Raw genomic sequence first — 16,218 nt, 5'->3', positions numbered from 1 at the left:
ATACAACTAAAATACTCACCTGAGACGCTGACTTCAGTGCTCGAAGCACTACCAAGTCACAAGCCTTGTTCCACGGAAAACACTCGTTACAACTGATAGCGCGTTGTCAGATTAGTGTAATATCGCTTACAATTTTGATAGACTTGTTGTGAAGGGTCGCGCATCGCCAGTGCGCGTGAAGCTTTCTGGCGCTCTGGTGCTTGGCTGAGGAGGTGTAATAGAATGGACGACGACCTTGAAATCAAGGGCCCGGGCTACGACCCCATAGCTGACGAGTTTGCGACGTGAGTGCGCCCACGGTTCTCCGGCAGCAGCGCCCTTTTCCCCCAAGCACGGCGCTGTTGCTCCCTTCGCCGTTTGTGTATTGCTTGCCTCCTCGCCCATCTGAATCCAGCTTCCGTCTTGTTCACACTTGGATCTAACAGGTATGAGGACTACCTAGACAGCCAAATCAATGGCACGGATGTGTACTACCTTGAGGATGTGGAGCTGGCACGACAACTGGTCGAGCTGGGGTGAGTGAGATGCATGCGCAACGACTTGAGCCGGGTGGGGGCCGCACTCACCCGGATCCTCCCGGGTGCTTAGTGCATTCAGATGACTCCATGAGGGGGGCATGCGGCAGCAGCCATCTCACCACCTGCACGCCGCGGGGGGGGGGGCACTGGCTCCAGAAGCCATGACGGCACCGCGGCTGGCACCGCACACGGGTCCGCAGGGAGCCGCGGCGCGGCGGTCGCGCAGGCCCCGACCCGAGCGGGCCCGAGCAGTGTAGATCAGACACATGCCGTGTCAGCGCACTGCCAGGCGCACCGCCTTGCACTCCCACCAGAGCCTCCCTCGGAGCCGCCTGCCACACCCCCTAGTCAACCTCAACTGGGGCACGTGCACACACATACAGACACACACGTGGCCTCGGCAACACCTGCATTGGCAGACACGCGGCCGCGTTCCCCTATCATAAACACTCTGACACACGCACACTCTCCGACACGCGCGTACACCGGATACCGTCGCTTTGCTGCATCGCATAGACTGTCTTTGCGCTATGTTTTCTTTGTGCTCCTTAAAAACAGGATACGCGGCAACGGCGAGGTGATCCGGCGCGAGGAGTTTGAGCAGCGCAAGGAGGCGAGCGAGCAGGCGCGGCAGGCGCGGCTGAACAAGAAGCCCAAGAAGCTGGCCAGCCAGGGCAAGCACGTGGAGGAGTTCCCGCTGCTGCAGGTGCGGGGCGTGTGTGTGTGGAGGGGGCGGGTTGGAGGCTGGGTAGCGGGTGGGGCGCCGGGGGGATGGGGGATGGGTTGTGGTGGGGCGGGGGGTGGGGAGTGGTGGAAGGTAGGTGCCACGGTCCAACATACAGTACGGGTCTCATGACGGCGGCAGCGGTGGCAGGGTAGCCCTTCATACAAGCCGGGGGGTTAGTGTTGTCCAGTTCCACACACGGGGTTGTGGATCTGGGGGGCTTGGGGGCGCACAGAGGCAGCCGCACAGCGTGGGGGTTGCGGCTCTGGCGCGCGATATGGCAGGAGGGCGAGGGAGTCGAGGTCAGGGACTGAGGGTCACATGCGGGCGACTAAGGGCCAGTTCGCTGATCCCGCCGGCCCAGTCGTGGCATACATCAAGCCACACGCACACGTCCTCCCATGCCCTACCTCCGCCCGCCTCCCGCGCTCTCCATATTCACTCCCCCGCCATCCGAACCTCCCCCCTTGCAATTCCTGCTCCCTCCAGGCGCTTAAGGACCGCGAGGAGGCTGTCCGCAACGGCAAACTGACCACCATTGTGTTCATTCGCGACAAGAACAGCAAGGGCCAGGTGCGAGGTGGGGTGGTGAGGCGGGGGTGGATTGGGACTTTGGAGTGGTAAGGAAAGTTAGCAGGAGCGGCATTTTATCTTGTGCTGCGTGGGAGGCCGGCATGGGAGGCCGGGCAGGCTTGAGCGATTGGTGGGCGGGGCACACGGCCGTGTGCATGTCGCACGGCTGGGGCTGCACGGCCGGGGCCATGGGCGCATGGGGTTCGTGTGCACGCCCAACCCCGCCCCCGCACCCCATCCCATCCCATCGAACACACGCCGACCAGGCCCATCACACGCACCCACCCGCCACAACCACCCCACCCCACCCCGCCGCAACCACCTGCACCCCCCCCAGGAGGTGTCGGGCTACATTGACTACGGGCACCGGCTCAAGACCGAGAACTGCGAGCCCTACTTTGACCGCAAGAAGCGGCTCATGCCGCGCCCCTCCGACCTCAGCTTCTACAACTGGGAGACGCAGATGAGCACCAGCAACCCCACACCAAACTTCCAGGTGGGTGCGAGAAGTGAGGAGGGGGGCGTGGCGAGGGTGTACGGGGAGGGCGTGGCGACTTGGATGTTGGGAGCTGTGGAGCTGAGGAGGAAGGGAGGGGCTGTGCCAGAAGCATGGCTTGAGAGGCTTCGCACCTCCATACGCCGCGCACATTCCCCCTCAGGCCCCGCCCGCTCTACTGGATTGGGTTGAGTTTGGGCTGGTATTCACGACCGTCCCCCCCCCACCTCTCTGGCCGTTGCTCAGGTGATTGCGGACAACGAGGCCGGGCTGCTGTTCAAGAACAAGCGCGACCGCAAGGTGCGTGCGAGGAGGGGGGGGGGAGGGGGACAACACGGGCGACAAGTCACGCTGCACTCCTCACCTCAACACATCCACACCACACCCACACCCACACCCACACCCACACCCACACCACACCACACCACACCCGCCTACACCCACTGCGCCTGACGCAGGTGATCAACGTGGACCCCACCGCCAAGCCCGGCGACAACTCCACGCGCACCGAGCTGGAGACGGCCGAGTACGCGCAGGTGGTGGTGTACGACCACGTCACGCGGCGGAGGAGCTGAGGGAGGGGGAGTTGATTGGGGGTGTGGGGAGGATTGGGGGCAGGGGCCGAGGCAGGGGGAGGATGCGAAGCGGGGCCGCGGGTTTGGAGGTGCTGGCGGAGCTGGGAAAAAGGAGAAGGCTAGGACGAGGAGGGAGAGGATGCGCAGGTTGTGACGGTGTTGGGCACAGAGAGGAGCTACTTCCAATGCAGGCGGAGGGATGATGAGGTTGCAGACGGGCTGTTTGTGTGAGTTGGCCCATCGGTATGAGTGTATTGCCCAGGCGCTGATGGCGCGAAGTGGACACAGCAGCTACACAGAAACATATGTTTACTGTGCTTCATACAAGTTAAAAGAAACAGCCGGTGCTGAGGCGCCGAGGTTGGCGATACAGGTCAATTTTGCTGATAGTGTAAACACACAAAAGCAACACAATATTATATAACAAGTGCCGATCAATGTGCGCCCAGTTACGCGCACGCCACGCTGACCAGCAGCTGTTTTACTCGTCGCTTTAATGGTAGTCGCCTGTAAAACTAGCACTTGACAGCTTGCATATGCAGTTACTGCTTCATTCATAGCGCGCTGCCACAAACCGCGGCGTGCATTTCCGTGGTCCACAATATCAGTCGCTTAGAGCGGTCGGCGGTCATGATTTCGCTGCAGCTGTGATCGACATCGAATTGACCGCAGCGCGACTCGGCGCGCGCCAGCGAGAGTGCACGCGCAGCGGTCCAGCACGATGGCGCCAAACCTGGCGGTCAGTCCGGCGCTGGACGCCACCGCCGATGACCCCTCGCCGCTTCTGGAGTTGCCTGACTCTGTGTTGATGCTGGTGGCGGCGCGGCTGCCCTCGGCGGACAAGAAGGCCTGCCGCCTGGCCTGCCGCGCGCTGCGAACCGCCGTCAGCGGCGCCGTCACGTCGCTACTGCTCACAGACACCAACCTGCCGCTGCTGGCGCCGCCGCTGCTGCCATCAGCGCCGCCGGCGGCCACAGCTGCAACCGGCAGTGAAGCAGGAGCCAGCGCACCACCAGCAGAACCACACCACCAGCTGCCGGGCAGCTGCCACAGCTGCCGCCACCACTGCCGCCACACGCCGCCTCGCCGTGAGCCGCTGCACGTGCTCTTCCCCAACCTCACCCACCTGTGCCTGGGGCTGGGCCCCTCCCCCGGGCCCGAGTCCCGCCGTACGGCACTGCTGCGGGGCCTGCTCAGCACGAGCCTGCCGCGGCTGCGGGGCCTGCGGTGCTTGGACCTGTCGGCGGCATGTCGTGACGTGGCGTTGGGCCGCACCGTGTCCGAGCTGCTGGCCACGTGGCGGCTGCTGGCGGAGCAGGGGCTGCCGGCGGGCAGGCCGGTGCGGCTGCTGCTGCACCCTCCGGCGGCACTAGCCTCCAGCGCACCGGCGGCAGCCGGCAGCGGAGCCGGTACCGGTACCGGAGGTGGTGGCGGTGGAGGCGGTGGTGATGCTACTGCCGGGGCTGGGGCTGGGGCTGGGGCTGGGGCTGGGGCTGGGGCGGACGCAGTGCTACAGCCGGATCAGCTGCTGGCAGCCATGATGGCGGTGCTGGGCCGGGCGCGGCCGCAGGCGGAGGTGCGGCTGGTGGCGGCGCCGCCGGGCAGCAAGCGGTACGACAAGCCGCGCATCCCGGCCGCCGCCGAGCTGGTGGCGGCGCTGTCGGTGGGCGGGCTGGATGCGGGCGTGGCAGTAGCAGAGCCCGCAGGCGGCAGTAGCAGGGGGCGCGCATGGAGGTGCCCTGCAATGACGGGGTTGGTGCTGGGTCCAGAGAGTTTCGACACCGCAACCCTGGCTGCTACAGCCGTCGCCCGCAGCGCCGCGGCCGCACACGCGGCTGCTACTGCCGCCGCCCTGGCGCCGTGGCTCATCACCAACCCGCTGCACGTCAGCGTGATGCTGCAACAACAACAACAGCAGCAGCAGCAGCAGGCGGTGGCACTTGCGCCCGCGGGCCCCGCTTCCGCTTCCGTTTCCGCTACCGCAGCCGCTACCGCAGCCGCAGCCGCAGCAGCAATGCCAGGTGCGACGGGACGGCCGCCGCAGCTGCCGCCACAGGAGGATGGCTCGGCCGGGCCGCCGTGGCTGCCACTGCTGGCGGCTGTGAACGCGGCAGCAGCCGGTGGCGGTGGCGGCGGTGGCGGTGGTGGCGGCGGTAGCGGTGTGGGGGCCGGCGGGTGGGACGGCGGCGCGGTGCGGGAGCTGCACCTGTGGGAGGTGTGGCCGCTGGCGGCGCTGCTGCCGCCGCAGTCGCCGCCGCCGCCGCTGCAGTCGCCGCCGTCCGCCGCGCCGCACTGCCTGTTGGGGCTGCGGCGGCTGGTGCTCATGGACCAGCAGGTGAGGGGGGGGGAGAGAGGGACCGGGGGCGCTCCTACCTCCTTGCACTGCCCTTGCGCTGCCCATGCACCGGCCCCGCTCCGCTGCTTCTTCTTAATTCAGCATGAATTCAACCCCCTCCTCCTTGCCCCCCCCCCAGGCTGTGCTGGACCGTGACCGGCTCACCAGTGCTACCCTGGCGCCGCTGTCCGCCCTGTCCGCCCTCACACGACTGGAGCTGGCCTCGCTCACCGTGCAGGCGGGGCCGGCGGCGGCGGCGGTGGCGGCGGCGGCGGCGGCGGCGGTCCGGGCAGCGGCGCGGTGTGGCGGCGGGGTTGGCAGTGGCGGCGGGGGTGGCAAGGCGCAGGGCGGCCGGGGCCGCGGCGGGAAGGGGCAGGGCCCCGGCACTTCGGGGGTGGGGGCTGTGGCGGCGGCGGCGACGGCGTTGCTGCGGAAGCAGAGGCTGGCGGGGCGGCAGGCGGGCGCCGGCGTCTTCGCAGCCCTGCCGCAGGTGTGCGCGCGCGCGTGTGTGTCTGTGGGTGTGTGCGCGGTGCGGCCCCCTGCTACTACGTGCTTGGCTGCTCTCGCTTGAGCTCACTTACTTCGCCAGCCCTATGTAAACCTGTAAATAGGAGCAGTACAAGGGCACGTTTCCGGTTTCCTGGTAGAACACCAAGACAGTTACTCACCATTACCTACTTGGCTGCTCTCGCTTCACATGGCTTACTTTGCTAGCTCTGCGTAAATGTGTCAATCAGGACAGCACTTTTCCGATGTCCTTGTAAAACACCAAGATAATCCACGCCGTTTGTCCACACCCCGCACCATTACGCGCACCCCCACCCCCACCCCACTGATCTGCTGCAACAACCCCACCCCGCGCCCAGGTCCTGCACCTGTCTGTGTACCACGCCCTCCGCATCGAATGGCCGCCCGACACCGACTCCGCCGCCGCCGAGCTAGCAGAGACCGTGTTCGGCTCCGGCAGTAGCAGCAGCAGCAGCAGCAGTAGTGGCAGCTGGGGCCACGGCAGTAGCAGTAGCAGCGGCAGTAGCGGCAGTAGCTTGCACATGGCGGGCGGGCCGCTGGCGGCGTTGTTCCCGCGTCTGCGCCACCTGTCTGCGGGCGTGACGCCGGGACCCGCGGGTCGCAGCGGCGGCGAGCGGTGGGGCTACCTGGCGGGGGCGGGCGGGGCGCTTCGCAGCCTGCACCTGAGGGCGGCCACTGCGGAGGACCTCACGCTGCAGGTGAGGGGGGGTGGGGGGGCGGTTAGGGGGTGGGGGCGGTGGGGGGGAGTGGTGGTAGGCAGGTGTGAGTGCAGGTGTGGACGCGGAGACGGCGTGAACATGCGGGGGGTAGAGGAGTGCGGGAGCGGGTGCGAGAGCAGCTGCGGTAGTGGCGGAGCACGAGGCCAGTGCCTGTGCCGTATCTGTATGTACCGTACTGTGTCCAACACGCATCGTTGTGCTTGACGCTCACACGTCTGCCTTGAGACCTCACGGCCCTCGTATGACCTGGTGACCTCAAATAACCTCACGACCTCATGACCCTCATGTCACCTCACAACCCTGCTGCTGCTGCTGCTGCTGCTGCTGCCCTGCCGCCGCCTGCTGCCGCCTGCTGGCTGTCGCCTCCCTCAGGGTCGCAGTGAGGTGCTGGCATCCCTCACCGCCCTCACGGCGCTGCGGCTGTCCGCGGAGGCGGGCAAGGTGGGGCGGAGGGGGGGCGGAGGGGCGGTGCTTAATCGCTGTCCTGTGTTGTGCTGTGTTGTGTTGTGTTGTGTTGAATGGTCGGGTGGGTTGCGACGGGGATGGGGGACCTGGCGGGCCGCGGGCCGCAGGGTGTTGAGGACGCCGGACAGACGCCAGGCGACGCAGACGACCTGCTGCCCTGACGCGCGCGCCCGTGTGCACTCCCCGCGCCACCTGATGCCTCTGAACCGCTTGGCGCAACCGTCCAACGTACCCAGGGCATGTCGCCACTCCCACCACCCCCACCCGCCCACCGCTACCGCTCACTACCTCCCACCTTCCGCCACTCCACCTTCCGCCACCCCACCTTCTGCCACCTCCCACCTCCCCCCACCTCCCCCACTTCCTCCCCCCCACACACCAGCTGGACGGCATACACGGTCTGGTCCGCACCCTGCGTTGCTTCCACCCACACACCCTAGCCGCGCTGCGCCTCAGCCGCCTCTCCATGCGCCTCACAGCCGGCGCCGGCGGCGGCGACGGCCGCGGCGGCGGCGGCGGCGCCAGTGGCGGCAGCGGCGGCGGCGGCTGGGGCGGCAGTCCGGAGCTGCACCTGCCGCGGCTGACGCGGCTGGTGTTCGACTGCGGCTGCGGCGGCGAGCTGGTGGGCGCCTTTGATGGCGTGGCGCTGAGTGCGGCACGGCTGAGGCGGCTGGAGGTGCGGCTGTGCGGCTGTGTGTGGGTGTGTGGGTGGATGTGGGTGTTTTGTGGTTTGGGGTTAGGAGACACAGGCAGGCATGGGTGTATTTGTGGATGTGGTAGGATGTGGGATGTAGAGCATGGGACGCACGCCACGCCTACTCCTGCCGCCGCCTTGGGCTGCTGGGCTGTTGTGCAGTCGGTAAGTGCTGCTTGGCTGCCCGGCTGCGTACCGTACCGGCACCCAAGCAGCGCTGCCCCCCACGCCGCCGCAGGTCAAGGACTCTGAGACGGTGCGGCCGTGTGACCTGCAGTGGGCACTGGAGCGGCAGGTGGGGGCTTGGGGCTGGGTGGTGATGGCCTGATGGGGAAGAGACGGGAGCGGCAGGTGTGCTGGACTTGGAGGCACAGACCGTGTCTGTACGAGGTGCTTGGGCTAGCGTCTGGCGCCGCGCCTGGCGCTCATGTGTGCCGAGCACATCCACGGATTCAAATTCGAAGTTGCTTCTTGAACCACGCGCACCCTTTCCTCTTGTGCTTTCCTAACACCGACACACACACACACACACACACATCTCCACAAATGCTTCCGTTTCGTTTAATTTCACGCATGCAGATGGGTCTGACTCAGCTGGTGGTGCGCGACTGCGCCGGTCTGGCGGCGCCCGGCCTGAGACACGACCTGGCGGCGGCGGTGCGCGCCGCCGGCCGATGGGGGCCGCAGCACTACCGCTGCAAGACGCCGCCGCCGGCGGGGGCGGGGGCCGCAGCCGGCGGCGGCAAACCCGCTGGCGGCGGCGCCGGCGGCGGTGCTGGCGGCGGGCTGCGTCTGAGTGTGAGCAACACGTCGGCTGAGGAGGAGCGGGCGCTGCGGCGCAGTCGGCATGCGGGCGCGGACCTGGGGGCCGCGGCGCAGTCGGCAGGGGGCGCCTGGAATGTGTGGGAGCCCGGTGGCACGGAGGTGGGAGGTGGGCGGTTGGAGGCGGCGGAGTACGGCGCTGGGGGCGGTTATGGCGGTTATGGCGGTTATGGTGGTTATGGCGGTGGCGGACCTGGCGGCACGGGTGGGTACGGCGATTCAGCAGTCGGTGTTGAGGCTGGGGGTGGCGGTAGTTGCGGTGGGGGCGGGGGGCAGCTGGCGCCGGGGTTGGGGGGAGGGCCCACCGCGGATGACCTGGATGACTTCTGGGGCCGCTGGCGGTAGGCGGCAGGCGGCAGGGCAGGCGGCAGGCGGCAGGGTATGGCTGAGGACGGCCCCAAGAGGGGACAGTGGTTCTGGACTGCAGCACGCACTGCAGTTTGGTGACCGGGCAAAAGGCGCGTGGGTGAGCAAGGGAGAGACGTTCTGTGGTATGCATGAGCGTCCATAGGGTGAGCATCCTGGTGCGTCTGTCTGGATAGGAAAGCTCGCAAACCAGCTCGATACAAAACGATATGCGTTCATGAGAATGTGGATACGCATACGGTGGATGTATGGTGGATACGCATACGGTGTTAACACGGGCCGGGTGGATGGATACGGTGCGTGCCGGTAGCGTTGGTACTAGCGCCGGTGAGGATTGGGATTCGTGTTGACCGGATACAAACTCGTCTCAAAACGGAGTACAGAATGCGTTTGCCTGGATACGGATACAGACATGCCCACCCTCCGGCCCGTCGTGCACTCCAATCAATACCGGTAAGCTCCGGTGAGGCGGTGACCACTGACCAGGGTTACACAACGCTGCAACACGTACTGTATTGCATTGCGCGCATTGAAAACTGAGTTCCAGGACAAAAACGTTGCAAGGTCACGCATTGAGCAACCCTGCCGGTGCCCGCATGTGCGCCGGCTGGAGGGAACCAGCCCCCCCCCCCTTGTCCCAAAAGGCCCTGTCGGGCCCTGATAGCATGTGATGGCTCGGCGTCTTCGGGTGCTGGGACTGTCCCCTCTGTAACATCCGCATTCACATCAGTTGCGTTGCGAGTCCGTACCAACAAACACAGTCGAGGCAAGTGCCGGCGTGTGCCTCGGAATAGCCGCAGCTACCGGCGTTTGCACTACTGGCCGGCAAACGCTGTCAGCGCGGCTCACCACGCCAGCCGAATGCCCGAGGGCGTCGCCTTGTAGGGCACCTCAGCATTCACATTCACCTTCTTCTTCCGCCCAGTGCTCCCCGCACCGACTCCTCCCCCGCCTCCGCCCTCCCCGCCTGCGCCGCCCCGCACCGCACCGCCCTTGCGCCCCACCTCCGGCCCCGCGTGCGCGAACGTCACACTACGCCGCGCCGCCTCCGCCCAGCCCTCCGCCTCGCCCCGCAGGACCCGGTACAGGGGGTCGTGGGGGCTGTCAAAAACCGGCACGGGCGTGTACATGTGCGGCCTCCCCAGCCCGTCCCGAGCCCCCCCGGACGCCGCAGTGCCCTGCTGAGGTGATGCTGCACCGCCATAGCCACCACCACTGCTGCTGCTGCTGATTGTCATTGTTGTTGCCTGCTGCTGCTGTGCCGCCGTGTTGTTGACGCCCCCCGCAGCTCCGCCCCAGCTGCTGCCCACGGGGTGCTCGCGGAACTCGATCCCGTCCCAGTAGCTCAAGAGCCGCTTGTCAACCGCCGGGCCCGAGTCCCACTCGGCCTTTCGGCTGCCGCCGCCTTTCGCGGCTCGTGCCCGGGCGGGCGCGCCTGCTGACCGCGGCCGGGCCCCCGAAGAGGTCGTAGCGGCAGCGGCAGCGGCAGCGGTGGCGGGGGTGGAAGCCGCACCGCCAGCGGTGGCGGGCCGCCGGCGTGGGCTGCTGCTGCTGCTGTGGGAGGGCGTGGCGGTTCCGCGTGCCGCCTCCGCCGCCGCCCTCAGCTCCTCCACAGTCACACACGCGGGCGCGTCCTGCACACACCAGGAACGCAGTAGTGGCAGCCGCAGGTGCGAGGGGTGGGTTAGAATCGCGTCGCTCTGGCCGGCTTAGCGGGAACGCCCACAGCCATGTTGTTCCCGTGCCGAAGTGCCTTCTTGCCTCCCTCATCACGCGCATCGCGTATCCGCCACCAGCCCAACCCCTCCCACCACAGGGTTGCCACATCTGGCCAGACCTGACCACACACACACACACACACACACACACACACACACACACACTGCACTACCACCTGCATCCCCCCAACCCCAGCACCCCCAGCAAACCTCCTCCGCCTCACCTGCGGCGTGAAGTAGTTGAAGGCGGGCACGTAGCTGCGCACCTGCCGCCGACCCAGCTCGCCGCCACTGCCCACCAGCAGGCCCAGCACCTCGTCGATCAGGGCGGACAGGGAGTACCTGAGGGAGGGGAGGGGGGGGGGGCGGAGAGGTGGGGGCGGTGGTGGGGAGTGGGGAGTGGGGGAGGAAGAGGTGGGGGCGCCGTTGGCTTCAGCGTGTGAACACATGTGCATGCATGGAGGCATCGGAAGAAGGGCCGAAGCCAAGTCCGGTATAGCGGTCCCAGCCATCCATTATGTATTATTTAAAAGAGAACAGGTAACAAACAACAGTGATTTCAACACTCTCGCACCCCGCGCCGCCCCCACACACCTGCCGCACACGCGCCCCGGCAGCCGCTTGGACGTGGTCCCGGGCGGCAGCACCGAGTCCGGGTCCGCCGCGCCCGCCGCCCCCAGCCGCGCCGCATTCAGCGCCAGGTCCGCCGCCGCCGCCGCGCGCGCCGCCGCCGCCGCCGCCTCGCGGTCTGTGGGCGCACCGCAGACGGCGCAGCAGCGGGCGCGGGCGGGCGTGGTGGCGGCGGCGCTGCCGCCTGTGCAAATGCAGCCGGGGCTGGCTTGGTTGTGCAGGCATTGAATGGCATGCAACTCGCCGTGTGTTACCGTCCATGTGATTATGTGTGTCTGTCATCTCGGTCCTACTGTTGTCACAATCCAAAACATACGCGTTAATGTGTGCCAGTCGTACACACACACTGCCGCCGTACAGCCCCAGTACGCACGCCGTACAGCCCCAATACGCTCGTCGTACCCCCTCACCCACCCTTAACCCCCTCACCCCCTCACCCGCCCTCCTACCCCCTCAACACCCCCCACCCCCACCCGCCCTCACCCCCTCCCCCCTTCACCCACCCGACCAGGAGCCCGTGGGTGGCACGCACACGGGCGCGGGCAGCTCCAACACGCGCGTGTGGGACCTGAACACCGCCAGCGGCGGCAGCAGGTGGCGCAGGTAGGGCGCCAGGGAGGAGCCGGCGGCGGGGTGCGCGCGCAGCAGCCTTTGGGAGGGGGGGAGAGGTTGAGGGGTTGAGGCGTTGAGGGGTTGAGGAGGGCAGGGGACGGGGAGGCGGCGGCAGACAAGGTGGGGAAGGTGGGGCGAGGCGGTCGGGCAATCCGGCTGATCCGCCTGTCTACTAGATCCTATGTGAGCTGCAGGGAGGCACCAACGGCCCGAGCCGCCCTGCCGCAGCCGCGCCTGGTGCGACACACAGGTTGCCGCAAGCCCCTGTCCGCCCACCCCCACCCACCCCACCCCCCGACGATCCCTACGACTATTGGGACCTACTTCATTGGGCTCGGCCACATAAACCCCCCTCCCCCTTGCCCAACACCCCACCCACCGAGCACCTACCACCCAGGCCCCCCCCCCCCCACACACACACACGCGCGCATGCCTCGCCCCTCTCCCGCCGCCACCCGCCCCCTAGCAACACCCGCCCCACCCCTGCCTCCACCCATGTGTGCCCCAACCAATCCCTCCTGCCCCCCCCCCCGCCCCGCACTCACTTGCGCAGCAGCAGCAGCGCTCCCCCCACCAGCTGCGGCTGCATGGTGTTGAGGCACAGCTTCAGTGGCGCCACCAGGGACGGCGCCGCCGCCGCCACCTGGCCGCCGCGGCCGGGGCAGTCCAGCAGAGCCGTGACGGCCTGGAGGGAGGGAGCGAGAGGGGAGGGAGCGAGGGGAGAGGGAGAGAGGGGAGAGGGGGGTGTAACGGTATGTGGGGAGGGGAGGGGGAGTGTGTGCTTTGGTAAACAGCGTCTTCAGCTTTAAATCAGCAGGGCCGTAACTGGACGTTGCAAAACACACACACCACCCCGTGGCGGCGCTGTTGCCCCCCACCCCCGTCACGCATAGGCTACGCTCTCCTCCTCGCTCTATTGCATTGGGTTCGGTTTAGTTTGGGCTGGTATCTACTACCTCCCCCCCCCCCACACACACACCTGTGTGGCCAGGAAGCGGTGCGGCTCGTGTCCATCACGGATGCCTGCAAACCACACATGTACACACACATACACACAGGGCAGGTGGGTTGGCGACTGCGACAGCAAAGCATTGGGTTTCGAGCGCCGCACACATATAGATGCAAGCAAATTCAATGCCAGCACGCAAGCATGTGAACGCCCACTCCAGTACGGGTATACCACAAGCCCCCTTCCCCGCCCTGCATGAATTCACAGCCCCCCTTCCGCGCATTGCGCTATCACGCCACCAGCTGTGCATCCGCATCGCTCTCCCCTCACCCCACCCGCCCCTCGCCCCTCACCCCAAACGCACGCCCGCACGCACCCCCCCTCCCCCCACGCACACCTTCGCACGCCAGCTGCAGCTGCTGCGCGAAGGTGTCGGCACTCATGACCCCGGGCTGCTCGCGCCACCGCACCGGGTCCCTGTATGTGTGTGTGTGCGTGTGTGTGTGTCTGTGAGTGTGTGTTTGTGTGTATGTATGTATGTGCGTATGTGTGTGTGTGTGTGTGTAGGCAGGTCAGTGGGCAGTGCAGGGCGGGGCCCTTGCAGGTGCTGCAGTACGGTGCTCAGCACTGCTCAGGCGAGAGCTACAGTACCGCGCGCATCTCTCACCAGTCCCGCGCGGCAAACCGTTCCAGCGCCCGCGCCCCCAGCCTGCTTTGCATACACTTTCACTTCAACGCGCTGCCCCGTCCACACCACCCCCACCACCACCCCCGCCGCTCTCACACCCACCAGTAGCTGTCGCTGAGGCTGCAGCACAGCAGCCCCTTGAACAGCGCCCGCTGCGTGCGTGTGTGGGCGTGAGGGCGATGAGAGTGATGAGGGTGATGAGCGCGATAGAGAGGCACACGTGGCATACACACAAACAGGGAGACCGTGATGTACACACCACCACCACTGTGAGCGGCAGGGCCCTTCACAGGTCCCCCCCAAAAACACACACACCTCCCAGTGCCCTCCTCCTCCCTCCTCCCTCCTCCCTCCTCCCTCCTCCCTCCTCCCTCCTCCCTCCTCCCTCCTCCCTCCTCCCTCCTCCCTCCTCCCCCTCACCCCCTTCACCCCCTCCTCACCCCCTCCTCCCGCTCCTCCCTCCTCCTCCCCCTGCTCCCCCCTCACCCCTCACCCGGAACTTGGTGTCCAGCAGCTGCAGGTTGGCCAGGCGCAGTGCGGGCGTGTAGGGCTGCCAGGCGGGGTCGGAGACCTTGAGGTCCGAGTGGTCGCCTGTGGAGTGGAGGGCGAGGGGTGGGGGGGGGCGTGGGGGGTGGGGGGGCGGTGTGAGGGGGCGTGGGGGGTGAGGGGAGGGGCGTTAAGTGGGTGTGGGTGAGTGGGGGCGGCTACCTACCCACCAAACACCTCCCTCCCTAGTCCCGCCCCTGCCCTCTCCTCCGCGTCCAACATTCTCCTAACTCCCCACCCATCCACCCTCTCCCCTCTCCACACTCTCTCGACGTTGGGCCCCGGCACATAACCTATCCCCGACCTCCCCCGACCTCCCCCGACCTCCCCCAACCACCCACATCCACCCACCCACCCACCCACCCACCCACCCACTGCCACCCACCCTCCCCCTCCCCCTGCACCCCCTGCACCACCAACCCACCCACCCCTGCAGGCGGTGCAGTACTTCTGCGGCGCCGCCAGGTCCACCGGCCACAGCTCGCGGGCGGGGGCGCCCTGACGCACCGAGTAGGCGCCCACGCTGCCCGCCTGGTCCTGTGAGGGTGCGGGTGTGTGGTGGGAGTGGGTGGGGCGGGGTGGGGGTTAGGATGGGGGGGCCTAGGATGGGGGCAGGTGGATGTGCAGGCGGAGTTGCAGCACAGGTATCGTAGATTGTAGAGCACGGGGCGTGCAGGTGTAAGGTCGCCTGACAGACGTGCAGCATCAGGGGATGCTGCAGAGCACTGCTCAGCACTGGTGCCCATCTCCGCTCCCCCCTTGCCACCGCACATATACACCGGTGCACACACATATGCCCACAAACACATGGCGCTTTGGGCCGCCCCCTACCCCGTACACCTACAGACCCCCGCCACCGCACCCCGAACCCCGACACACACACGCACACGTGTCCCCACTCGCGCACCTGCCCCCGCCTCGCCACACGCCCCGCCGCCGCCGCGAAGGCGTTTGCCTCCGCCTGCCCCGGCGCCGCGTACAGCGAGGGAGCGGCGGGGTCCGCAAAGGCCGCCGCGCCGGCATTGGCGCCCGCCAGCTGCGGGGGTGCATACGTACACGTGGTTGTGCGGCGCATGTGTCACAGGCAAGCAGTCAGCCATATCGTCACCCCGGTCGTTTTGTTGACTAAAGAGCAAACTTCGATGACCGCCTCAGACAATACCCGCCGCCTGCGCCTCCATCTGCGCCTCCGCCTGCGCCTCCGCCTGAGCCTCCGGCCAAGCCCCCACCACCCCACACCTCCGCCAGCTCCTCACGCACAGCACGCTTCACACACACACACACACTCTGTCTTTGCGCAGTGTTTTCCTTGTGCTCTTTAACACACACACACACACACACACAAACACACACACACACACACACACACACACACACACACACACACACACACACACCACATGCTGCACCCACCGCCAGCGCCGCCGCGCCCCGCCGCTCGCCCAGTCCCGCCGCGGGGTCCCAGGGCCGGATGGCTCGCTCGGCGGCGCGCTGGGCCGCGTCCTTCTGGTACGGCGCCGCAGGGCCCCTGCGCATTTGGGGGGTGGGGGTGGGGTGGGCTGTAGATACCAGCCCAAACTGGGGCAGGATACCAGGGTGGAAGGACGGAGGAGATATGTGTAGGCCCAGGTTGGTGCTGTAGGATGTAGGACTGCCGGAAACCCACACCGCGCTCACATGCCGCCCCTTGCAGTTGCACACAGCACGCTGCATCCCAAGCGCAACCCAACACCGTGTCATCAACCCACACAGACACGTGGGCACGAGCACCCGTGTGTGTGTGCCACCCGTGTGCACACACGCACTCACGTGGGCGTGCGCCGCCGCGCAGCCCTCCCCACGTCGTCCGGGTGCTCGCCCGCCGCCTCCGCCTCCGCCGCCGCCTTGGCTGCGTCAGCAGCGCCCGCGAATGCGCCGGCCTGCGGGGTGTGTGGAGTGTGGTGGAGGTGTGGCGTAGCGGTTGAAGGGGTGACAGGCGGTGACAGGCGGTGACAGGCGGTGGCAGGCGGTGGCAGGCGTTGAGACAGTTTAATGCGAGCGAGCTAGGCCTAGGAGGATGACGTGCCACCCACACGTGCCGCATTCCTAACACCGCCCTCACCCCACAACCCAGCCCCCAACCCATCCCTCAACCCAACTCCCACCGCACCGACCACAATCCACCCATGCCCACCCAGCCCGCACACATGACCCACACGCCCCCCCATACACGCCCCCACACACGCCCACAAACACCCCCGCCCCCCCCCCAACCCCCCCC

The 16,218-nt window shown here is 67.1% G+C and overlaps 3 protein-coding genes across 3 annotated transcripts in view; 2 read left to right on the top strand and 1 right to left on the bottom strand.

Moving 5' to 3' along the window:
* Positions 1 to 4: 4 nt before the first annotated feature.
* Positions 5 to 3,293, top strand: CHLRE_11g482200v5 (uncharacterized protein). The gene is made up of 7 exons (XM_001697352.2): positions 5 to 284; positions 426 to 515; positions 1,077 to 1,224; positions 1,732 to 1,815; positions 2,153 to 2,311; positions 2,558 to 2,611; positions 2,770 to 3,293. The coding sequence occupies exons 1-7, from the start codon at positions 223 to 225 to the stop codon at positions 2,884 to 2,886; spliced, it is 714 nt and encodes a 237-aa protein (XP_001697404.2). The 5' UTR covers positions 5 to 222; the 3' UTR covers positions 2,887 to 3,293.
* Positions 3,294 to 3,344: 51 nt separating this feature from the next.
* On the top strand, positions 3,345 to 9,230 carry CHLRE_11g482150v5 (uncharacterized protein). Its single transcript, XM_043067763.1, has 7 exons — positions 3,345 to 5,221; positions 5,361 to 5,711; positions 6,088 to 6,447; positions 6,841 to 6,909; positions 7,316 to 7,609; positions 7,866 to 7,922; positions 8,207 to 9,230. Exons 1-7 carry the CDS (start codon positions 3,608 to 3,610, stop codon positions 8,792 to 8,794), a joined length of 3,333 nt encoding a protein of 1,110 aa, XP_042919768.1. The 5' UTR covers positions 3,345 to 3,607; the 3' UTR covers positions 8,795 to 9,230.
* Positions 9,231 to 9,262: 32 nt separating this feature from the next.
* Positions 9,263 to 16,218, bottom strand: part of CHLRE_11g482101v5 (uncharacterized protein) — an 8,242-nt gene continuing 1,286 nt past the window's right edge. Inside the window, exons 3-15 of the mRNA XM_043067762.1 lie at positions 15,768 to 15,877; positions 15,372 to 15,486; positions 14,866 to 14,994; positions 14,387 to 14,495; positions 13,906 to 14,003; positions 13,515 to 13,564; positions 13,122 to 13,201; positions 12,755 to 12,798; positions 12,321 to 12,460; positions 11,667 to 11,812; positions 11,128 to 11,347; positions 10,758 to 10,875; positions 9,263 to 10,449 (exon numbers count right to left, since the gene is read on the bottom strand). Coding sequence (XP_042919767.1) covers positions 9,661 to 10,449; positions 10,758 to 10,875; positions 11,128 to 11,347; positions 11,667 to 11,812; positions 12,321 to 12,460; positions 12,755 to 12,798; positions 13,122 to 13,201; positions 13,515 to 13,564; positions 13,906 to 14,003; positions 14,387 to 14,495; positions 14,866 to 14,994; positions 15,372 to 15,486; positions 15,768 to 15,877 — 2,148 coding nt within the window. The 3' untranslated portion in view covers positions 9,263 to 9,660. The remainder of the gene's footprint in view (positions 10,450 to 10,757; positions 10,876 to 11,127; positions 11,348 to 11,666; positions 11,813 to 12,320; positions 12,461 to 12,754; positions 12,799 to 13,121; positions 13,202 to 13,514; positions 13,565 to 13,905; positions 14,004 to 14,386; positions 14,496 to 14,865; positions 14,995 to 15,371; positions 15,487 to 15,767; positions 15,878 to 16,218) is intronic.

Source organism: Chlamydomonas reinhardtii, chromosome 11, assembly GCF_000002595.2.
Source record: "Chlamydomonas reinhardtii strain CC-503 cw92 mt+ chromosome 11, whole genome shotgun sequence".
NCBI classification, from domain to species: domain Eukaryota; kingdom Viridiplantae; phylum Chlorophyta; class Chlorophyceae; order Chlamydomonadales; family Chlamydomonadaceae; genus Chlamydomonas; species Chlamydomonas reinhardtii.
The sequence above is the reverse complement of the archived record's forward strand: the minus strand, read 5'-3'. Positions and strand labels throughout refer to the sequence as shown.

Excerpts from the sequence above, each read along its gene's own strand:
- CHLRE_11g482200v5 (XM_001697352.2), top strand. The coding sequence starts at position 223 with ATGGACGACGACCTTGAAATCAAGGGCCCGGGCTACGACCCCATAGCT. Across the intron at positions 285-425 it reads ATAGCTGACGAGTTTGCGAC|GTATGAGGACTACCTAGACA; the intron begins GTGAGTGCGCCC and ends TGGATCTAACAG. Across the intron at positions 2,612-2,769 it reads AGAACAAGCGCGACCGCAAG|GTGATCAACGTGGACCCCAC; the intron begins GTGCGTGCGAGG and ends CGCCTGACGCAG.
- CHLRE_11g482150v5 (XM_043067763.1), top strand. The coding sequence starts at position 3,608 with ATGGCGCCAAACCTGGCGGTCAGTCCGGCGCTGGACGCCACCGCCGAT. Across the intron at positions 5,222-5,360 it reads TGGTGCTCATGGACCAGCAG|GCTGTGCTGGACCGTGACCG; the intron begins GTGAGGGGGGGG and ends CCCCCCCCCCAG. Across the intron at positions 5,712-6,087 it reads TCTTCGCAGCCCTGCCGCAG|GTCCTGCACCTGTCTGTGTA; the intron begins GTGTGCGCGCGC and ends CCCCGCGCCCAG.